This window comes from Saimiri boliviensis, chromosome 9 (genome assembly GCF_048565385.1).
Source record: "Saimiri boliviensis isolate mSaiBol1 chromosome 9, mSaiBol1.pri, whole genome shotgun sequence".
NCBI classification, from domain to species: Eukaryota; Metazoa; Chordata; class Mammalia; order Primates; family Cebidae; genus Saimiri; species Saimiri boliviensis.
In genome coordinates, this window is record NC_133457.1 from 33,579,742 (window position 1) to 33,605,065 (window position 25,324).

Below are 25,324 nucleotides of genomic sequence, written 5' to 3' on the forward strand. Positions count from 1 at the left end.
TGGCTGGCATTAAGGTGTTACCAATTAATCATCAAAGTAGATAATAAAGTTTCAAAACTATTTTTCCTATCTAATAAGATATTCTGTACACTTGTATTTCTTGAAATACCAGGAAAACTAAACTTTTTAAATATGCTTAATGGAAATTTGCATGTCTCCGTTTTTAAATAGCTGGTTAAACTTGTTTTCACTGCTAAAATGTCATTTTCTTATTGATATGTAAAAGCTGTTTAATTTTTAGGGAAATTAACTAGCCAGGAGTGTTACTGTATACCTATACTCTCATTAGCACTTAGGAGGCTGAGACAGGTAAATCACCAGAACCCTGGAGCTCAAGGCTGATTCCATCTCAAGAAACTACTTTTTCTGCTCATCCATAAGAAGCAACTCCTCATTCATTACAGTTTTATCATGAAATTGCAGGAATACATTCACATCTACAGTGTCCACTTGTAATTCCAGTTCTCTTGCTATTTCCTGTCCACCAGCAGTTACTTCCTCCACTGAGGAGGTCTTGAACTTCACTGAAGTCTTGAACCTCTCCAAGTCATCAGTGAGGGTTGGAATCAACTTCTTCCATCCTTCTTCAGGTTGATATTTTGGCCTCCTCCTCTGAATCATGACTGTTCTTAATAGCGTCTATTTTGATGAATCCTTTCCAGAAGGTTCCAGTGTACTTTGCTTTAACACATCAGAGGAATCACTATCTATGGCAGCTATCAACTATGAAATGCACTTCTTAAGTAAGAAGATGTGAATGTAGAAGTGACTACCTGATCCATAAGCTGCAGAATGGATGCTGTGTTAGCAGGCATGGAAACTACATTAATCTCCTCGTACATCAATACTGGTGCTCTTGTGTGACGAGGTGCCTTATCAAAGACAAGTAACTTTTAAAAGGTATCTTTTTTTTTTCCGATCAGTAAGTCACAAGAGTAGACTTAAAATATTCAATCAACCATGTTATAAGCAAATATGCTATCATCCAGCCTTTGTTGTTTTATTTATAGAGCAGAGAGAGAGAGAGTAGATTTAATATAATTCTTAAGGGCCCTAGGATTCTCAAAATTATCAATGAACACTGGCTTTAACTAATATCACCAACTACATTAGTCTCTAACAAGAGAGTCAGGCTGTCCTTTGAGTCCTTTGAAGCTCTGAAGCAAGGTACTGACTTCTCTTTAGCTATAAAAGTCCTTATTCACGGCATCTGGCAAAATGGCCAAATAGGAACAGACAGCTCTGTTCTGCAGCTCCCAGCGAGACCAACGCAGAAGATGGGTGATTTCTGCATTTCCAGCTGCAGTACCCAGCTCATCTCATTAGGACTGGTTAGAAAGCGGGTGCAGTCCACAGAGGGTGAGGAAAAGCAGGGTAGGGTGTCAACTCCGGGAAGCACAACGGGTCAGGGAACTCCCTCCCGTAGCTAAGGGAAGCCATGAAGCACTGTGCCCTGGGGGACGGTGCTATCCAGCCCAGATCCTACCCTTTTCCCGTGGTTTTTAAAACCTGCAGACCAGGAAATTCGCTGGGTACTTACACCTGAGGGCACAAAACTGGACAGAGAATTAGTTTGATCAATCGACAGAAGCAGGCTTCCGAAGGCGGGTAATAACAAACTCCTCCAAGCTAAAGGAGCATGTTCTAACCCAATGCAAGGAAGCTAAGAACCTTGATAAAAGGTTATAGGAACTGCTAACTAAAATAACCAGTTTAGAGAAGAACATAAATGATCTGATGGAACGGAAAAACACAGCATGAGAAATTCACGAAGCATACACAAGTATCAATAACTGAATCAATCAAATGGAAGAAAGGATATCAGATACTGAAGATCAACTTAATGAAATAAAACATGAAGGCTGGGTTAGAGAAAAAAGAATGAAAAGGAACAAACAAAGCCTTCAAGAAATATAGGACTATGTGAAAAGACCAAACCTATGTTTCATTGGTGTACCTGAAAGTGACCGGGAGAATGCAACCAAGTTGGAAAACATACTTCAGGATATTATGCAAAAGAACTTCCCCAACCTAGCAAGACAGGCCAACATTCAAATTCAGTAAATACAGGGAACACCACTAAGATACTCTTCGAGAAGAGCAACCCAAGACACATAATCATCAGGTTCACCAATGAAGGAAAAAATATTAAGGAAAACGAGAGAGAAAGGTCAGGTTATCCACAAAGGGAAGCCCATCAGACTAACAGCAAATCTCGCTGCAGAAACCCTACCAGCCAGAAGACAGTGAGGGCCAATATTCAACATTATTAATGAAAAGGATTTTCAATCCATAATTTCATATCCAGCCAAACTAGGCTTTGTAAGTAAAGGAGAAAAAATATCCTTAAAAAAAATCCTTCATCAACACTATGAAGAAACTGTATCAATTAATGTGCAAACTAACCAGCTAGCATCATAATGACAGGATCAAATTCGTACGACAATATTAACCTTAAATGTAAAAGAGCTAAATGCTCCAATTAAAAGGCACAGATTGGCAAACCGGATAGAGTCAAGACCCATCTCACACGCAAAGACACACATAAGCTCAAAACAAAGCGATGGAGGAATATTTATCAAGAAAATGGAAAGCAAAAAAGAACAGGGGTTGCGATCCTAATCTCTAAGATATGTTAAACCACAAAGATCAAAATAGACAGAGAAGGGCATTACATATTGGTAAAGGTATCAATAAAACAAGAAGAGCTAACTATCCTAAATATATATGCTGCAGGAGCACCCAGATTCATAAAACAAGTTCTTAGAGACTAACAGAAGCTTAGACTCCCACGCAATAATAGTGGAAGACTTTAACACCCCACTGTCAATATTAGACAGATCAACAAAACAGAAAATTAACAAGGATATTCAGGACTTGAACTCAGCTCTGGACCAAGTGGACCTAATGGATATCTACAGAACTCTCCACCCCAAATCAACAATAGCAAAGATTTGGAAACAACCGAAATGCCCATCAATGAAAGACTGGATAAAGGAAATGTGGCACACATACACCATGGAATACTATGCAGTCCTAAGAAGGAATGAGTTCATATCCTTTGCAGGGGCATGGATGAAGCTGGAAACCATCATTTTCAGCAAAGGAACACAGAAACAGAAAATCAAACACATCATATTCTCAGTCATAAGTGGGAGATGAACAATAAGAACACATGGACACAGGGAGGGTAACATCACACACTGGGGCTTGTTGGAGGGTAGGGGGAAAGGGGAGGGACAGCATTAGGAGAAATACCTAACACAGATGATGGGCTGATGGGTGCAGCAAACCACCATGGCACATGTATACGTATCTAACAAACCTGCATGTTCTGCACATTTATCCCAGAACTTAAAGTATGACAGAAAAAAAAAAAAGAAAAGAAACTGAAAAAATAAATTTGAATCTTAAAAAAGAAGTCCTTATCCTCTGGGTGAAGTGGCTCACACCTTTAAGCCCAGCACTTTGGAAGGCCGAGGCAGAAGGACTGCTTGAGCCCAGGAGTTCGAGAACAGCCTGGACACTACATAGTGGAGCTACATCTCTACAAAAAATTAAAAATTTGCTAAGCACAAGGGTACACACCTGGAGTTCCAGCTACTCAGGAGGCTGAGATGGGAGGATCGCTTGATCCCAGGAGGTGGACACTGCAGTGAGGCAAGATTGCACCACTGCAATCCAACTGGGGCGACACAAGGCCCTGTTTCCAAAATATATAAATTTTTTAAAAAAGTCCTTCTACCAACAGAGGCCTGTTTAGTCTACGTTGAAAATGTGTTGTTAGTGTAGCCATCTTCACAATTATCTTTAGCTAGATCTTCTGAATAACTTGCTGTAACTTCTACATCAGCACTAGCTGCTTTGCCTTGCAATTTGATGTTATGAAAACAGCTCTTTCCTTAAACCTTATGAACCAACCTCTACTGGCTTCCAACTTTTCTTCTGTAGCTTCCTTATCTCTCTCAGCCTTCATAGAATTGAAGGTTTAGGGCCTTGATCTGGATTAGGTTTTTGCTTAAGGGTATGTTGTGAGGCTTGTTTGATCTTCTATCCAGACCACTCAAACTGTCTCTAGATAAGTCTGTTTTACTTTCTTGTCATTCCTGTGTTTACTGGAGTAGTACTTTTGATTTCCTCCAATAATTTTTCCTTTGCATTCACAACTTGGCTCTTTTGCACAAGAGGCCTACCTTTCAGTCTATTCTGCTTTTAGTATGCTTTCCTCAAAAATACTAATAATCTCTAGCGTTTGATTTCAAGTGAGAGACATATGTCTCTTCCTTTCACTTAAACACTTAGAGGCCACTGTAAGGTTAACTCCCCTGATTTCTTTTCTTTTTTTTTTTTTTTTTTTTTTAAATATCGCAGGGAATAAGAAGCCCTGAGGAGAGACAGAGAGACAAGGAAATGGCCTGCCAGCAGAGCAGTTAGAACATATAAAATATTTGTCAAGTTCCCTGTCTTAGATGGGTGTGTTTTATGACATCTCAAAACAGTTAAAATAGTAATATCAGAGATCTTGGATAGGGGCAGGGCAAGATGGCAGAAGAGAAGCCTACACCATTCATCCCAACCCACTGTTGTAACAACTATTTGCACACAAAAAGTTGTAATAACTGTTTACACACAGAAAAGTAGAGTCACAAGAAGCAAAAATTGGTACCAGCTAAGCCACAGTGCAGCAGAGTAACAAGCAGGCTCTCTGGGTCCCTGAGTCCACATGTAGGCTCTTAAACAGCTTTTCTGGGCCTGCCCTGAGTTAGAGGGGAGCCCACTGCCCTGAAGGGTAAGTCTTTGGCCTAGTAGCATTCACCACAAAATGAAATGATGACTCTTTAAACATTGGCAGTGGCCTGGCAGAATACCCTCTGGGCTGGTGGTGGTAGTGACCATAGGGAGAGAGGCTCCTGGCCTGTGGGGAGGGGTAAAGAAGAGCAGGAAAGACTGTATTGTGGTTGGAGTGCTAGCTTAATTTGATGTTCTATTCCAGCAAGAGATCAGATATATTTCTAAGGTTCCCGAATCTAATCCCCGGCTAAGAGAGAGCATCTCTGGACACACAGAGTCTGAGAAAACTCATGGCTCTGAAGAAAAGGATACAAACCTAGTTGGCTTCACTACCTGCTAATATAGAGTCCAGGGCTTTGAGTGAACACAGGTGTAGCAAGGTAGTGGTTACAGTGAATCTTGGATGAGACCCAGTGCTCTGCTGGCTTCAGGTCTGACCTAGCACAGTCCCAAATGTAGTAGACACAGGGGTGCCTGCATTACCAAATCCCAAATTCCAGGCAGCTCAGAACAGAGAAAAAGGCTCTGTATGACAGAAAGTAAGGGAAAAGAGCAAAAGTCTGACTGGTAACGCAGGTGGTACCTTTACAAATGTGCAAAAACCACAGCGTTACTGGGTTTGAGGCTGAAGTCCCTTCAAATATCTAGGAAAGCCTTCTCAAGGACAGGCACTAACAAACCCAGACTGCAAAGACTACAATAAAGAGATAACTCTTCAATTCCCAGATTCTGATGACCCCATCTGCAAGTATTAAGATCATCCACAAAAACATGTCCTCAGCAAACATACTAAATAAGGCACCACAGACTGATCGTGGAGAAAAACAGATAGGTGACCTTTCATACAAAGAATTCAAAATAGCTATTTTGAAGAAACTTAAAGAAAAAAAAAGGTAACACAGAGAATAAATTCAGAATTCTATCAGATAAATTTAACAAACAGACTGAAATAAAATGAATCAAGCAGAAATTCTAAAGCTGAAAAATACAATTGACATATTGAAAAATGCATCAGAATCTCTTAATAGAGAATTAATCAAGCAGAAGAAAGGATTAGTGAACTTGAAGCAGGCTATTTGAAAATAAACAGGTAAGATAAAAGAAAAAACATTAAAAAACAATGAAGTTTACATACAACATCTAAAGGCAAATCTACGACTTACAGGCCTTAAAAAGGAAATACAGAAAGAAAGAGGGAGAGAAAGATTATTCAAATAGATGATATCACAGAACTTCTGATATGGTTTGGCTGTGTCCCCATCCAAATTTCACCTTGAATTATAGTTCCCATAATCCCCACATGTTGTGAGAGGAACCCAAACGGCAGTAATTGAATCATGGGAGTGGTTACCTCAATGCTACTCTCATAATAGTGAATAAGTTCTCACAAGATCTGATGGGCTTCCCCCACCATTTGCTCTACACTTCTCCTTAGATACAAAAACGTCATTTCAGGCCAGGCAAGATGGCTCATGCCTATATTTCCAGCACTTTGGGAAGCCAAGGAGGGCAGATCACTTGAGGTTAGGAGTTTGAGACCAGCCTAGCCAAAATGGTGAAACCCATCTCAAGTAAAATACAAATATTAGCCAGGCATGGTGGTGGGTGCCTGTAATTCCAGCTGCTCAGGAGAATAAGGTAGGAAAATGGCTGAAACATGAGAGGCGGAGGTTGTGGTAAGCTGAGAGAGCAACATTATCACACTCCAGCCTGGGCAACAAAGGGAGAATCAGTCAAAAAAAAAAAAAAAGTACAAGAAGGTCATAGAACACCATGCAGATTTAACCCAAAGGTGACTGTCTCAAGGGATTTAACAATCAAACTCCAAAAGGTCAGAAATAAAGAGTTTTTAATTTTTAACTGTGTGTTTCTTTGTTTATGCAATCCGTGTTAAGTTGCTAACAGTTTAAAATAATGGGTTGCAAGATAGTATTTATAAGCCTCATATTAAGCTCAAATTGAAAAACACACAATGGATATACAAAAAAATAAAAAAGCAAGAACTGAAATCTTACCACCAGAGAATATCACCTTCACTAGAAGGAAGAGAGGTAAGAAGGAAAGATCACAAAACAACCAGAAAACAAATAACAAAATGGCAGGAGTAAGTAACATAAATGTAAACAGCCTATACTCTCAAATCAGAAGTCATAGAAAGAGAAGGTCTGAGTGGATAAAAAACCAAGACCCAATGAAAAGCTAAGACATGATCAAAAACCAAGAAACAATGATCTATTGCCTACAAGAAATACACTTTACCTGTAAAGAAACATACAGACTGAAAATAGATGGATGAAAAAAGATATTCCATGCTAGTAGATACCTCCCCTCTCCCCGAAAAAAAAAAAAAAAAAAAAAATTAAAGTAGTTATATCAGACAAAACAGATACCAAGACAAAGCATGTCGTTACATAATGACAAAAGGGTCAGTTCAGCAAGAGGATACAACAATTATAAATATATATGCATCCAGCACTGAGCATCCAACATATAAAGCGAATATTATTAAAGCTAAAGAGACACATGACACTAATACAGTAATAACTGGAGAATTCAACACCCTCCTTTCAGCATTGGAAATATCTCCCAGACCAAAAAAAAAAAAATTAACAAAGAAACATCAGACTCAATAGATATTTACAGAACATTTCATCCAACAGGTGTAGAATACACATTCTTTGCCTCAGCACATGGATCATTCTCCAGGTTACACCATATGTTAGGTTACAAAACAAGTCTGAAAACATTAAAAAAAAATACTATCAAGCATCTTCTCTAACCACAATGGAATAAAACTACAAATGAATAATGAGGAATTGTCGAAATTATGCAAGAACATGAAAATTAAACAATATAATTAAAAAAATGAAAAGTGTCTTAAAAGAAATGATAATGGAAACACAACACACCAAAACCTATGGGATACAGCAAAAGCAGTAGTAAGAGGTAAATTTATAGCTGTAAGTGCCTACATCAAAAAAAGGAAGAAAAGTTCCAAAGTAATTAATGATGCATTTTATAAAACTAGAAAGCTAAAAGCAAACTAAACTCAAAATTAGGAGAAAAAAAGAAACAATAAAAATGAGATCAGAAATAAATAAATTTGAAATAAACAAAACAATAAAAAGGATCAAAGAAACAACAAATTGGTTTTTTGAAAATGTAAAACTGACAATCCTTTAGTCATAGTAACAAATTAAAATAATGGAGAAGACGTAAATCAGCGATGAAAAAAAACACTATAACTGATACCACAGAAATTCAGAGTAATCATTAGTGGCTACTATGAGCAACTATAAGTCAATAGATTGGAAAATCTAGAGGAAATGTTTAAGTTCCTTGACACATACAGCTTACCAAGATCAAAGCACAAAGAAATCCCAAATCTGATTAGATCAATAATGAGCCAAAATGGCTTTACTGCTGAATTCCACCAAACATTTAAATAACAGTCCTACTCAAACTATTCCAAAACATAGAGGCCAATGGAACACTTCCAAATTAAGTTTATAGTGCCAGTATACCAAAACCTAGACAAAGACACATCAAACAAGAAAAGTAGAGGTCAATATATCTGATGAATAATGATCCAAAAAGTCCTCAACAAAACACTAGCAAATAAAAATAAACAATACATTAAGAAGGTCATTCATCATGGCCAAGTGGAATTTATCTCAGAGATGCAAGTATGAATCAACATAAACAAGTCAATCAATGTGATACATCCTATCAATAGAATGAAGGATAAAAACCATATGATCATTTAAATTGATGCTGAAAAAGCATCTGATAAAGTTCAGCATTCCTTCATGATAAAAGCCCTTTAAAAAACTGGAGATAGAGGAACATATCTCAACATAAAAGCCATATATGACAGACCCAGAGCCAGTATCATACTGAAGGAAGAAAAATTGAAAGCCTTTTCTTTAAGATCTGGAACACAACAAGAATGCCTGCTTTCACAGTTGTTATTCGGCACAGTACTGGATGTCCTAGCTTGAGCAATCAGATGAGAGAAGTGTATAAATGGTATCCAAATTGTAAAATTAAAAGGCAAATTATCCTTGTTTGCAAATGATATGATCTTATATTTGGAAAAACCTAAAGACTCCTCCACCCCTACCCCCCAACCCCCCCAAAAAAACTAGTAGAACTGATAAATTTAAGTTGCAGGATACAAAATCAACATATAAAAATCAGTAGCATTTCTGTATGCCAACGGTGAGGAGTCTGAAATAGAATTTAAAGTCATCCCATTTATAACAGCCACAAATAAAATTCAATACTAGTGAATTAACTTAAAGAAGATCTCTACAATTAAAGCTAACAAAGAAAGATGAAACAAATTGAAGATGACAACAAAAAAACTGGAAATAATGTTCATGGATTAGAAACCTCAATATTGTTAAAATGTCCATACTACCCAAAGCAATCTGCTGATTCAACACATTCTCTATCAAAATACCAAATGGCATTCCTCATACAAGTAGAAAAGACTATCCCAAAATGTATATGGAACCACAGAAAATTCAAAATAGCCAAAGCTGTCCTAAGCAGGAAAAAAAAAAATAGGGCTAGGTAGAGTGGTTCACACGTGCAATCCCAACAATTTAGGAGGCCAATGCAGGCGGATTGCTTGAGCCCAGGAATTACCTGGGCAACATGGTGAAATGTCATCTCTACGAAAAGTACAAAAAAAGTAACCAACTGTGGTGATGCACACTTGTAGTCCAGTTACTTGGAAGGCTGAGGTGGGAGAATCCCTTGAGGCCAGGAGGCGGAGGTACAGTGAGACTGCACTACTGCACTCCAGCCTGGGTGACAGAATGAAACCCTGTCTCAAAAACAAACAAAATAAAACAAAAAAAAGAACAAAATCAGAGAAATCACATTATCTGATTTCAAATAATACTACAGAGCTATAGTAACCAAAACAGCATGATACTAGCATGGAAACAGACACAGAGACCAATGGAACAGAACAGAGAACCCCAAAACAAACCCACACTCCCACATGGAACTCATTTTTGACAAAGGTACCAATAACATACACCAGGGAAAAGACAGTCTCTTCAGTAAATGGTACTGTGAAAAGGGAATATCTACATGCAGAAGAATGAAACTAGGTCCCTATCTCTTGCCATATACAAAAATCAAGTAAAAACATGTGATTAAAGACAAATCTAAGACAGGCGTCCCCAAACTTTGTACACAGGGGGCCAGTTCACTGTCCCTCAGACCGTTGGAGGGCTGCCACATACTGTGCTCCTCTCACTGACCACCAATGAAAGAGGTGCCCCTTCCTGAAGTAGGGCGGGGGGCCAGATAAATGGCCTCGTGGGCCGTAGTTTGGGGATGCCTGATCTAAGACCTCAAACTATTAAACTACTAAAAAAAACATTTAGGAAACTTTCCAGGACATTGGTATGGGCAAAGATTTGTTGAGTAATACCCCATAAGCACAGGTAATCAAACCAAAAATGGACAAATGGGATCACGTGAAGTTAAAAATATTCTGTGCAGTAATGGAAAAAAATGAACAAAGTTAAGTCACAACCCACATAATGGGAAAAAAATATTTGCAAACTACCCATGTGGCAAGGGATTAATCACAAGAATATATAAGGAGCTCACGTAACTGTAAAAAAAAAAAAATCTAGCAATCTGATTACAACATGGGTGAAAGATTTGAATAGACATTTCTCAAAAGAAGACACAGAAATGGCAAATAGGCATATGAAAGGTGTTCCATATGCCAAACATCCGAGAAATGCAAATCAAAACTACAATGAGATAGCATCTCACCCCTGTTAAAATGGCTTTTATCCAAAATACAGGCAATAACAAACGCTGGTGAGGATGTAGAACCCTCATACTATGTTGGTGGAAATATAAGTTAGTACAACCTCCACAGTTTGGAGGTTCCTCAAAAATCTAAAAAATAGAGCTACTCTATGATCTGGCACTCCCACTCCTAGGTATATACACTAAAGAAATGAAATCAGTATATTAAAGAGGTATCTGCACTCCATGTTTGTTTCATCACTGTTCACAGTAGCCAAGATTTGGAAGAAACCAAGTGTCCATCAACAGATGAACAGATAAAGAAAATACAGTACTTACACACGATACAGTACTATTCAGATTCAGATCCTGTCATTTGCAACAACATGGATATAACTTAAGATGACAATTGTCCTTAGGTCCTTAGGTTACGTGAAATAAGCCACAGAAAGCCAAACATCACATGTTTGCACTTATTTGTGAGATTTAAAATTAAAAAAAATGAAGTCATGGATATAGAGTGTATAAGGATGGTTACTAGAGGCCGGGAGGGGTAGAGGGAGGTTCAGATGGTTAAGGAGGTGGGGACGGTTAGTGGGTACAAAAAAAACAGGAAGAATAACTAAGACCTAGTATCTGATAGTACAACAGGGTGACTATTGTCAATACTGATTTAATTGTACATTTTTAAATAACCAAAAGAGTGTAATTGGAATGTTTATAACACAAAGGATAAAGGCTTGAGGTAATGAATACCCCATTTTCCCTAATGTGATTATTACGTACTGCATGCCTGTATCAAAATATCTCATGTATTCCATATATACCTACTATGTACCCATAGAAATTAAAGACTATAAAAAAGATCACTGATCACAGATTACAATATCAGATATAGTAATCCTGAAAAAGTTTGAAATGTGAGAATTACCAGAATGTGAGACACACAAAGTAAGCACATGTTGAAAAACTGGTGCTGACAGGCTTGCTCAATGCAAAATTCCCATACACCTTCAATTTGTAAAATATATGATATCTGCAAAACACAGCAAAGTGAAAAACAATAAAACAAGGTATGTGTGTGCACACTGCTCAATGGTATTCCATTATACTGTTATACCACACCTGTTTATTCACTTACTTTGTATTATTTCCATTTGATGCTCTTATGAACAGTGCTAGTATAATAAACATTTGAACACAGGTCCTTTGGGGCCAATAAGCCCATGAAAATATGCTCAACAAAATTAGTTATAGAGAAATACAAATTTCAAACTAATGAAATTAACACCTCACACATACTAGAACAATAAATGAAAATCAAATAAATATTGGTGATAGGTGCAGAAACTTATATACTGTACAAACCCTTGTATATTGCTGGTAGGACTGTGAAATGATACAGATACTTTAGAAAATATTACAGCAATTTCTTCAGAATTTAAATATATATTTACTGTATAATCCAGCAATCTACTCCTAGGAATCCATCAAGAGGAAAGACATACCTATGTCTCATGAAGACCTATGTTCAAATGTTTATACCAGCACGGTTTATAGGAGCATCAAAGTGAAAATAATACAAAGTGAGTGAATAAAAAAAACGTGGTATGACAATACAATGGAATATTATTCAGCAATAAAAAGGAACAAAGTACAGATACATGCTATAACATGGTTGAACCACAAAAACATTTTATTAAACAAGCCAGATGCAGTCATAAATGACATGTAGTTACATTTATATGATATGACTGAAAAAGCAAATTTATAGTTATAAGACAAAAAGCTGAATAGTGGTTTTGTGGGAGTAACAGTGAGATTGTAGAGTGACTTCAGCCTTCATGGAACATGGTCTATTTAGTATTTGTATCTCTAGCAAGAGTGATGTTAAGTACTTAGCCTCTGTATTCTAAAGGGTAAACGTTTCAGCACGCCATTATTTCACTAATACTTCAACCCAACTCTGTTTATACAAAAATTAAAGTATATATGCCAATTAATGAATGTGTTATGGGGATCCAAAAAAATGTGAGGAGAATTAGATATTCATGAGAACCTAACCTGTATGATCTTTACATGTAAGAAAAACTAACTGGGAATTCAGTTTCAGAAAATAAACTGATAAGGAAAATGCCAAATAAGATGGGGTCAGAAGAATCTCATTTTAATTGCTTCAAATTCCTCTAGCTTGATGCATTCATCCTTCCACATCCTTGGAGATGAATGATGAGAACACTGTGGCTTTCTAAAACAATTGCCACTTCCACAGCTAACGCTCAAATTTATGTTACGCATATTTACTCTTTTCCAATTCTAGCCACTCTTCCTTCAGTTTTCCCCTGAGTATGTTAGTACCAGCTTTAGTAGCCACTCCTCCTTCAGTTTTCCTCTAAGTATGTTAGTACCACTGATTACATTATAGTGAACTTCGTGATCTGGCCTCTCAGCCATTTTTTTTCTCTAACATGATCATTTCTATTATGTTATTTTACACACATTTTATAATTTGACTCTTGAGAGTCAAATTTGACTGTTTTCAAAAATATTTTTCAAATTTTTTAGCTCTTAGCACATAGGCCCACTATCCTGAAAAGACAAAAAAAAATGATCCAACACTTCAATACCAAGCTCACAGGGTTATGAAGGTTCAAATAAAAGATACTAAGATACTGCATAGAAATGTTGGAAATTAGACAATAATAAAAATTAACTTCAATAGAGTAGTGGGTCAGAGAGATTGTTATACTAACACATGTAAGATTCAATCTTTTGATTAAAAAAGCACTGTATTTAGAGTTATAAAAAGCTCAGAGAACTGGAAACAGAAACGCAGTCTATGATAGATTATTCAGACTAATATAGAAGTCTTGGCACGAATAATAAGATAACTGTGGATGATCCACAGAACAGTTGGATTATGCACCACAATATGCAAATCAGGTAACTATTTATGATAATTATTAAAATGTTAACTTGCAAATAAAGCACAGAAAATAACATCCTACTGTAAGTTGATTCCAGCACAGTATAGGACAAGTTAGTATAATTAGGTAGCTTATGGTATGTATTATTCTCAGGTATGTTAATATGAATGCAACAATGCAAGCAGAGTTTAACATTTTCAGTGAGGGTAATTGTTCATGTTTTCTTTACACACAAATATATGAATGTGCACACACACTTTCTGGTTGGAAGTCTCCTTTCTGTACATTTCCAACAAGTTTTGCTCATGTGTTCTTATGTATATACTGTGGGCTTCACTCAAATTCAAGACTTAAAAGATTTCTGTCATTCACTCACTTCAATATCTGATAGTTACTGAGTATGCTGCAGATTTATGATCTATAATACTTTAAGCTACTTATATTACTCTTCATTTGCAAAGCCATCACTCCATTCACTGGCTTCATAACCTAACCCACAGACTTTTACTTCTTAGAATTAAAAAAATAAACACCCGAATAATCTTCATATAAATAATCATGTTTGCCAAGGAGGCAGAGATCAAGGGCTTGTAGTACTGTGTATAAATCTGTCTGTCTCTCTTTCTGTGTGTGTGCAGGTGTGTGTTTAACCTGATTACTAATTCAAATCTAAATTCCCAACCAAAAAATCAAATGTCCTTGAGAACTGGTCTCCCATCCTACTTCCAGTAAGCTCAATGTTCTAGAAGGACATTGGCTCTCATTCCATCTACCACCTAATTTTATACCATCACTTTAATTTCTCCTCCCTATCTATACCTTAAATTTCTGCTTTATTGATTCTGTCCTTTACTGCTTCTAAGAGACTTTTCATTTCTGTTATCACATTTTAATGTCTTATCATTTTCTCTCTCCGATTCCTTCTGTATCTTTTCCAGTATCTAGGGCAAACTTCAACTCAGTCTTTTTTAACACTGTTCCTACTTTTTTTTTTTTTAAAAAAAAAAAAGAAGAAGTTTTCTTATGGTAAGTAAAAATTACATTTTAATAAAATTTACTTATTTTTCCAAGATTTAAATCTTTTAAAAATATGCCTTTCTTCTTTCCCCTCAGAAAAATGTTCCACTTATTTCATACTCTGAGTCTTGGTTTTTGTCTGACTGTTCATTCATTCTTAAAGTCAGCTCTGCTCTTTCCTTAAAAATTAGGGGAGAAGAGGATACAGTACCACATTAATTTCCGAGTTTCCTTCATTGCCCAAAAACTATATTTAAATCTTTCAGATCTTAATTATTATTTTCCTTTTTTAGAGCCAGGATCTCACTGTCACCAAGGCTGGAGTGCAATGGTGTGATCACAGCTCACTAAAGCCTCTAACTCCCAGGCTCAAGAGATCCTCTCCCATCTCAGTCTCCTGAATAGCTAGGACAGGTATAGGTCACCACACCCAGCTAATTTTTATGTTTTTGTAGAGATGGAGGTCTCACTGTGTTACCTAGGCTAGTCTTGATCTCCTAAGATCAAGTGATCCTCCTGCCTCACCCTCCCAAAATGCTGGCATTACAGGCATGAGCCACTGTGCCCAGACCTCAAGTTCCTAATATTAGTTGTAATTTACTTACTACGGCTCTAAAGGTAAAAGGAAAGTTCACCTGGGTTCCTTCCACTACTTGCTTTCTATACAGAATAACAAAAAATACTGCATGAACTGAAGCAGATTTCTCTTTTAGACTATACCAATAAAATGCAATACCAGATAGCATAGATCCATCCTATGGCTCTTCCTGGTATTGTTTCTTATTTCTGAATCAAATGTGCCATGACTTATCTTCTTTTACCTTGATCATATTACATTATCAGGAACTTTACTTCTAAATAAAATAAGGTACTAATGGATGAACAGTTGGGGGTAGGGGGTGTGTGTGGTCATGAAATAGTTCACTATGTCAGAAAGCAACTCCCTCAGGGGAGAAAACAGCTTTCTTTCCCAAAAGGTGTGGAATTGCAAAGGGGCAGACATGCAGTGGAATTAAAAAGAAAAACAAAAAATAATGTTTAAGAAAACTTCCTTCCATCCTTATATCCTGCTCTGTTACTATTCTGCATCTAAGTTCTATTTGCATTTTACTTTGCAGAAACTCTTCCTGGTATCTGGAATATTACTGATAAATATTCTGGATTATATCAATTCTTAATATTGCACCTCTGTTTCTACAAGCATTCTGACAGTAGCATGAGAAAGCATGGACTAGGTATCAAAAGCTGGCTCACTCTTTAACTTGCTGGTATTTATTTGCCTACTTCTGGGTTCCATTGTATTGAACACTATAGTCCATCATCTCAAGCTCTCATTATCTAAGACCCTATGTTTCTGGCTTCGCTGGTCATTAGTTATAGTTTGCAAGTCAGTAGTCAACCTTGGGGAGACCTCACTGTTTGTTCCACAAATTAGGACTAGGATTAAGGTGAAGTGAGTAAGGAAAATCAGGTGCTTATCATGGGCATACCATTTAAGGGGATGCCCCAAACAGAGTAATTAACATTAAAATATTTAAATGTAATATTTTTAAAAATTAAACGATTCCAAAAGATCCATGATTAACAAAATATCAAAATTTTAAATGAATACAAAATTTAATATTGCCATATCAAGCCGCATTGGAGCCCAAGGCCAAGGAAAAGTCAGTAATAATGATCCTCTCATTTGCCTCATCCCAGTTTTGCCCCTGAAACAAATATATAAACAACTATACCTCCCAGCCACTCATCTCTGCCCTCATCATTGCAGAAAGCAGAATGTGGCCTGCTAACAGGGACACAACATTTCATGTAATTGTATCTCTTCTCACAGCTGTTGATTATTAATTTTATTCATACAATATTTTTCATGTTCCCAATCTATACTAGCATCCCTTATTCTTAACAAACTAAATTCAAGGTCGTCAGACAGGAGTTGCTGGTTTTCACAACTAATTACTCCACCTCAAACCAAGATGCCACCACATGCTTAAAGCTCAAAATTTCTCTAAATTTGTATCAATTTTATCTGCTTTTCCACTATCTCACAGGAAGAGAGGTCTGTCATAATTTCCTAGTTTATTATCTTCTTTCCCCTTTATTGGGAGAAATACTGTAACTATTTCTTTTATGTAAACTTCAAATCTTTCCTCATTGTTGATTCCTTCACATTTCAATAGAAATTGGGTCATACAGCCCTAGAAATTCTTCTTAAAGCTAGTCTCTAACTTTTATTTAACTGACTTTACCACCGCTACAACCATGATGTACTGAACACTGTTTCCATTTGACCGTTTGCCGCTTTACTGTTTTCACCCCACCATGTGATTAAAACCATGCGCAAATCATCTATTTTTTCATCTATATCCTTCTTCTATTACCTGTATTATGTGATTCTTTCGGAAGAATTCCTGGTGAAGTATGTGAAAACTACAATTATTTTTGTGTGGCCCATGAGCTAAGAATAGTTTCTATATTAAAAAAAAATTTAAAGATCAAAAAAAGAATATGCTGTGACACATGAAAATTATATAAAATTCGTATTTTACTGATCATAAAGTTCACCAGTAGAAGATAATGTTGCCTCACCAGATAAAGAAAAGGCTCTGTTGGCCACAGCAATGTCCACTTCGTCTCTAATGTCCAACAGGTAGTTTGCTGTGCAGAGAAAAGGTGTGAAAAAAAAATTATTCTACTAGTTGATAGAAAGAAACCAGCTGAGGAATAAAACCTGATTGTTCACTTTTAAAAATCACACCCTCAGCATGGGCCCAGTAGAATGGCTCCCACAAAGAAGTGTGACAAGAAGAATGGTTGTTCTGCCATTAATGAGGTGGTGACCTGAGCATACAATCAACATCTACAAGAACATCCATGGCGTGGGCTTCAGGAAGCATGCCCATCAGGCACTCAAAGAGATTTGGAAATCTGTCATGAGGGAGAGTGGAACTCCAGATGTGTGCACTCATAGCAGGCTGAACACAACTGTCTGGGCCAAAGGAAAAAGGAATGTGTCAGGCCAAAGGAATAAGGAGTAAGGAATGTGCCATACCATATCCATGTGTGCCTATCCAGAAATCACAGTAAGGATGAAGATCCACCAAACAAGTTCTATACTCTGGTTACCTATGCACCTGTTGCTACTTTCAAAAATCTACAGGCAGTCATAGTGGGTGAGAACTAACTGCTGACATCAAATAAAGTTATAAAATCATAAAAAGTCAACATAAAAATAAAAACAAAAAATAGAAAAATCACACCTCATCCTCAGAAAAGAAAACCAACTCTTTCACCTTCCATGAACACATACACACTTCTTTTCAATTTGTTTATACACTTATAAATGTGAGTAAAGTGATACTTCCTGCCGTTGCAAACACGGTTTGTGTGTTGTTCTCCAAATAGTTCAAATGGTTTTATTATCATAACCTGAGAAGTATTTTAAGAAGCAATGGATCCTGTTGTGTAACTAGTAAGAGAAGGAAAGGCTCATTATCAAATATACCCAAATTCATGTTTTTTTGGGCAGCTATTTTCTAGTTTACATAAGGTAAATACCAAGCACACTCAGTTCAGCAGGGAAATTCCTGGAGTAACATATTTTTAGTCAAATCCTTCTGCTAGGCCCACTAGGATATGATGTTATTTCAACTCAGCTATTGTGCAAAACTGAGTCACCTTAGAATTGATATGGACAACTGATGGCACTCTCTACATTTTCCTGTTACAGTGATTCCTGCCATCTTCTGCAGCATGAAATTCTGGGGTATCAGTACTTACTTAGGAACGTAGACTGTTTCTTGAAAAATATTTCTCCTCTGCCTAGAAATATTGCTATAGTCACGCCCATGCAAGAACACATCACAGTAAGAATACAAGTCAGTATTTTCATATGTCATGATGAAATGCTACAACCTTGACATAAGCATTTTGCTAGCTAAAATCGGAGTCAGTTCAATTAGTAAAAACTTAGCTTCTGCTATGTGCCTAGATGAAATGCCTCTGCTTTCAAAGAAAAGAAACATTTAAGAGAGGAAAATAGATGAGTAACATAAAGGCTATCTATACAACAGGTTCCTAAACTGAGAGCCATATAGCCTGTCTCAGGTAGTTAAGACAGCCAATGTGCAAGAAAGCACATCTAAAGCAATCTTCAGGCACACTTACAATTACTTCATGTCTATTTCTCTTTTCTACTTACTTATTTCCTCTTTTCCCTCACTCCAGGAAACTGATGGACTTTAGCTAGTATATGAGTCCCCAATATCATTTGGGTTGGGAGATACTTACCCAACAGACAGGCTGGCCATAAATTCCTTTAAGGATTCTTTTTTTCTCTCTTCATGTCAAGTAAGACTACTAGACAAGACATTCCAATAGAAGTAAAGAGTCCTTGATTTCACTGGCTTATGCCTTATATACAAAATTACGTTTTTTTTTTTGTAATTCTCTCTTTAGTTTTATTTTTATCAAAGGTGACTCAAGTAGTCCATCTTCAACAGGAATATTACCTTACTAAAAAAAATCAGGATTGAGAACTTTATCACAATTAAATTTAAAAGTTTATTATAAAAACAGGATGAAGAATAATTTGAAAAGTGAAATTTTGAAAGATACAATAAATATTTGGTATTTCCTAAAATAAAACAATAATACTAAAAAAGAAAACATAAAATAGTATTCACCTTAAATTACTAATAGTGGATATGACAACTGATTTTTATGTCTACACTTATTTTTTCAGAAACCCATCAAGACTTCTCTTCCCCAATATTTTATGAGAAAATTATAAATGTTTTGCTTTGCTATAAAGTGTACACTAAGCACATTCTGTTATCATTCTAGGTCCAATCCTTCATCCCATTTTTCAGTACCTTTCTGATTTTATCAAGCAGAATGTTAGCTATAAAGTCCACCTAATTAGGGCCCAGCTTCTGCCAGACCTTCTCACCCATTTGAAACACCAAGCAAACAGTTCCAAGGTCCACGTTCAATCTAGACCTAAAAACACCCTGTATGCCTCCTGCTCTTCTTCCTCTTTTTGGCTACAAGTGGCCAAAATGGTACAGACACAAAAAATGTTACATGTACTCAAAACTACAAAATGATGAATAATTAGACAATATTTTGGTCAGGCTCAGTGGCTCACACAGGTTAAGGCGGCTATGTTGGACAGATCGCATGAGGCCATCTCAACTAAAAATCCAAAAAAAAAAAAATTTAACCAAGCATGGTAGTGTACGCTTGTAATCCCAGCTACTTGGGAAACTGAGACACAAGAATTGCTCAGACATGAGAACTGCCCGAACCTGAGAGGCAGAAACTGCAGTGAGCCAAGATCATGTCACTGCACTCCAGCCTAGGAAATGGGGAAGTTCCCTAGTTACCATGACAACTCCCCTTCCCCAAACATCTCAAGGTGTTTCCAAATGCTTTGGGGGTCAAAACAGATTCTAACAGAATCTGTCTCCAAGTGAAGAAAGGAGACTAAAAAAAGAATCATGTTAAAAGAAAGTATACACTTTGAATAAGCAGCATAAAATAATGAAGTGTCAAAATGCAAAAGGTATAAAGAGAAGAATGACCAAAGATCAGAGGAATCCAGTGAGAAGGACCAGCACAGATGGCAATAGACATTTAGGAACACTAAAAAGAGTCTAACATCAGTTGAAGATTAGAAAGGAGGAAATGGTTACATTACCTTATGCCTGCTTGACCTGCAGAACATGTTTGGCGGCTCTTACCCCAGGACCCTTACACTTGCCATTTCCTCAGTTTAGAACGGCCTTGCCCTAAAACTTAGACGGTTCACTCCTTTATCTACCTTATGTATTAGCTTAATTGTTTTTCAGTAAGAACTGCTCTGATACTGAATTCTGCAACCTTCTAACTTATACCATAATTCCCCTTATATTGCAATTATTTGTTTCTTTTTTCTAAAGCAATTACTACTTTCCAGGATACTGTTTAATTTTTTATTATATTTACTTTCTCCTTCTGTTAGAATGCAAGCTCCATGAAGGCAGGGACCTATGTTATGTTCAGTGATATATACCAAGCACCTAGAACATAGCTGTTGAACTTAGAAGTCCTAATGCTCAATAATCATCAACCATGATCTACAGAATGATGAATATTGGCTATAGAGAATCCAGTCCTACCTCACCAAATAAAAAACATGATTCCTTTGAAACTACAGACTGTTTCATAATGTTAAACTGATGACGTTCCTTTTCATTTACTATTTTATTATCAATGGGAGTCAAAAAAATATTTCCCAAATAGAAGTGGCCACTAACTAATCTCATAATGCCTTCAGCTGGCAAATCTCTAGACCCTCCACAGGACTCATGCTTCAGACTCTGCACCAGGAAATCAAAAACCACATTTCTTCTTCCATTTACCTAAAATGACTTGAACCTGAAGAGGGGAATTAATATTTCCCAAAGTCATCTGGTTGCTGAGAGGCATGAACACAAAACTGGAGTCTTCCTGGGTATCTGATTAGCATTTGAACTTGCACTTTCTAATACAGCTCTACAATAGTTCCTGAATACTGATTTAGAAGGACTAAAGAACCAATAATTGAAAAAAAAATAAGATATATTTTAATTACAGACTATCAAAGCAGTAGTATGAAATCAACAAATAAATAGAAACTGCATTGTTAGGAGCTAAATTATAGAAAAAGATGGTATGAAGTATTACTAAGGGAGCCAAAATAATCTGTGAAGTCACATCTTTATTTCTAAAAGAAATTTCTTATGACCATACATCATTTTACAACATAAAAATAGAAATTTCCCAAAGATTCTTACCCTGTTTCTAGCAACAAATATATAGCCACTTATTCACATGTTCCACCATTTACTTTATGTGAGGGCCATCCAGCCTGTAGACAATTCAATTAATCTTACAAGTGACATGCACAAGAAAAAAAAAAAAAACAGATGTGGCATTAAGATTTACAAAGTTATTGAAACTTTTTAACAAGTAAAACGCATCTTTACTTAGCTACACCAGAATGAGGAATAAAGGGGTTTACATATGTTCCAATTCTAAACCTATCAATCAAACCCATGTTATTCCTTTGGGAGCTTATTTACATGCATATTTATCAGCCTCACATGCTAATTCCCTGCTGTTTTATGCCTGCAAGGCATGTTTATGAGTCATAATTGTTGATCTCATTTGATGTATTTCAGTGAAGGAAGACATTATTCAGTTATGTGGCCTAATGTCAATGAGTTACGATGACCTGATCTTCCAAATGCAACTTGCTCTTTAATTTTTATTAGGATACATAACTTATTGTACAGGAAAAGCAGTACACACTAAAATAAAAGAATAAATGTTTTACATAAAGAATTTAGTTAATCATCTCATTTTGATCCACCTCACTCCTTCACATTTAATCTAAAATGTGGCTATAAAATAAGCCGTGTCTCTTATTCAGTCACTTATTCCCCTAGACTCCTACACTGTGCCCTTAGCTTCAGAATCTGTCACCAGAGTCTAACTTTGCAGACATTCTTTCAAGTTCAAGGAAAAAAAAACATATGTTCATTTATTTTACTGTCATATTCCTTTACTAGTTTTTCCCCTTAGTCAAGACCCAGTGACTATTTTTAGGCTGTCCTACAAAATCTGGCTAAGAATGCTATTTTCTTCAACTCACTTAAACATTATTTCAGGCATGAAATCTTCCTAAAATAGGTAAATTGGGTGATGGTAACTATTTCTGCATTCATCCAATCCCTTAGAAAACATAAAGCACCCACTGTTTATATCAAAGCATTACCAATTATTTTAAAAAGTAAAAAACACTATATGCGAAGTATAACAATACAATTAGTGGTAGTATCAGGAGAGCACACGCTAAGAATTTTTGTTATTGAGAAACAGAAATGGAATATAATGCAGTATACCTAATAAATCAATCTATACTGGTGTGGTAAAGAGCTTTAGAATAATGGAGTGACTTAGATAATTATAAAATGTATGTATTAATATCACAAGGGACTTCTGCACTACTGTGAGAAATGTGAATTAAAAATAAGATTTCTGGCTGGGCGAGGTGGCTCACACCTGTAATCTGAGCCCTTTGGGAGGCTGAGGTGGGCGGTTCACAATGTCAGGAGACGGAGACCATCCCGGCCAATGCGGTGAAACCCCATCTTTACTAAAAATACAACAAAATCAGACCCTCCTGGTCAACATGGTGAAACCCCGTCTCTACTAAAAATACAAAAAAAAAAAAAAAAAAATTAGCTGGGCATGGTGGCGCATGTCTGTAATCCCAGCTACTCAGGAGGCTGAGGCAAGAGAGTTGCTTGAACCCAGGAGGCGGGGAGGTTGCAGTGAGCCGAGATCGCGCCATTGCACTCCAGCCTGGGTAACAAGAGCGAAACTCCGTCTCAAAAAAAACAAAAAAAACAAAATCAGCCAGGCATGGTGGCGGGCACCTGTAGTCCCAGCTACTCGGGAGGCTGAGGCAGGAGAATCGCTTGAACCCAGACAAGGAGGTTGCAGTGAGCTGAGATTGCACCACTGCACTCCACCCTGGACGAAAAAGTGAGACTCTGTCTCAAAAAAAAAAAAAAAAAAAAAACAAAAACAAAAACAAAAAAACACGTTCTTTTTGTGGCATGAACTTCTACAAGGAAAAAGGCTTATGCTTTTCCCTGCCCAGCACATTTTGGATGTGAAAGACTATGTCACACTACTAAAATACAGGTAACACTGCAAGGGGTTACTACACTGAGTTCAATATGCACCATCACTCCAGTGAGAGCAGAACACGAAGCCTAACACCACTTTTCTGCTAGGTGACCACACCACCTAAGTGATAGCTAGATGGAATCGCAGCCCAGAAATTTAAGTATCAGGAGACAAGGAAACTGGGCACATAGATAAACAGACCACAGTAGTCATTCTCGGTTCTCTTGATCCATACATAAAGAATTAAAACTACAAGGAATCATATTCTTAACATGTATTTGAAAGTGTTTTTGTAGCAGGATTAAAATCTAAGAAGGTAATAAAATGATATTAGTATTAATATTCTTATGGTATTATGCTTAATTTTTTTAATGTTGGGACAAGCAGTAAATTAAAAAACAGATTTTAGAAAAAAAAATCATAATCTGAAAACCTGTGAAAGAAACCATTTAGCTTTCCTCTTGCCTACTATTTGCCTAAAAGATGTAGGAAAGGTAACAAATACTACTACTATATAAACAGCATATTAAAAAATCAAAATAAGCCAGTTGATCCAGTATATGTATGCACAATACCATGTAATTTAAAATGTATTTTATTGCATTAGAAACTACATGTATTTTTCAACCAAACGAAACTGATTTCCAAAAATAAAAAAAAAAGAAACTACATGTATTAATATAATTTCACTTCCTTTCTACTACATAGATAAAAAGCATCAAATTACACATTTACTGTGGGAGGCAATCAGAGTATTAGCAGAGATACCACATGATGAAATCTACCCTTTAACATACTAAAATAGCAAAACTATATTAACAGGACACACTAAATAAATGATAACAGTTTCAGGAGATTGAGTTTTTCAATGTTCTTCTCATTGTTATTTAGAGAAATAGTAAATCACTAATCTAGCATATTATTTTAAAACATTAAGGTTTTATGAAAGAAGGTTTTGTTTTGTTTTGTTTTGTTTTGACATTGAGTCTCACTGTTGCCTAGGCTAAACTGCAATGGTGCAATCTCAGCTCACTGCAACCTCCGCCACCGGGTTCAAGCGATTCTCTTGCCTCAGCCTCCCAAGTAGCTGGGACTACAGGCATGCGCCGCCACACCCAGCTAATTTTTGTACTTTTAGTAGAGACGGGATTTCACCATGTTGGCCAGGATGGTCTTGATCTCTTGACCTCCTGGCCTCCTTGACCTCCTTGATCTCTTGACCTGCCTTGACCTCCCAAAATGCTGGGATTATAGACATGAGCCACCACGCCTGGCCCGAAAGGAGATTTTTTTACTACCTGAGTAAGGGCTTTTTTACTTCATATCTTCTCAATTAGGCCTTTCTTGCTGTTCTAACTAAAAATGGTAACACCCTCCTTAATTCATTTCCTAGCCTTTTCCCAGGCTTTGTATTTCTCGAAGCACTTATCCCTATGAAACTGGATATATTTTACATATTAATCTTGCTTACTCTAAGTTTTCACTAGAATTGTAACCTTCAAAACAAATGCTATTGTTTTGTTTACACCTGTAATTCTTAGTATCTATAAAATATCTTGGCAGAGAGTGGGCACTCAATAAATAGCCACTGAAAGAAGAAATCAATGAATATTAAATCTTACAATAAACATCTGGAGGCAAATAAATTTAAAAACATATATTTTTACATTAACAACAAAACCAGGATGCTTAAGACAAGCTAGTAATGAATGTCTGAGAGCCCTACTACAATCTAAATATTAACATTAATGCCATCAGAATATCTGTGGCTGAGTAATCACAACACTCCAATCCACACTCACTCAGCCATCTTAGTTGAACTATGCAATCCCTGAAATACAATAAAGAGAAAATATATCACGAAGTACTAAACTCCTTTATCATGAGCTATGAATTTTATCCAAAAAGTTATTTCAACTAAAATGCACAGAATATAAATCAACTAACACAGTGGTTTGCATGAAGTGTAAATATCTTGGCCAGGTGCAGTGGCTCATACCTGTAATCTCAATACTTTTGGAGGCCAAGGCAGAAGGATCACTTGAGCCCAGGAGTTTGAGACCAACCTGGGCAACACAGTAAGA

At 36.6% G+C, this 25,324-nt stretch overlaps 1 protein-coding gene across 13 annotated transcripts in view; it reads right to left on the minus strand.

Moving 5' to 3' along the window:
- Window positions 1-25,324, minus strand: part of TBC1D5 (TBC1 domain family member 5) — a 584,223-nt gene that overhangs the window by 322,331 nt on the left and 236,568 nt on the right. For 11 of the 13 annotated variants that reach the window (XM_074405700.1, XM_074405701.1, XM_074405702.1 and 8 more), the window contains one exon: window positions 17,109-17,177. The exons of the other annotated variants lie outside the window; for them this stretch is intronic. In XM_074405700.1, the coding sequence (XP_074261801.1) occupies window positions 17,109-17,177 (69 nt within the window). The remainder of the gene's footprint in view (window positions 1-17,108; window positions 17,178-25,324) is intronic. 13 annotated transcript variants of the gene reach the window in all.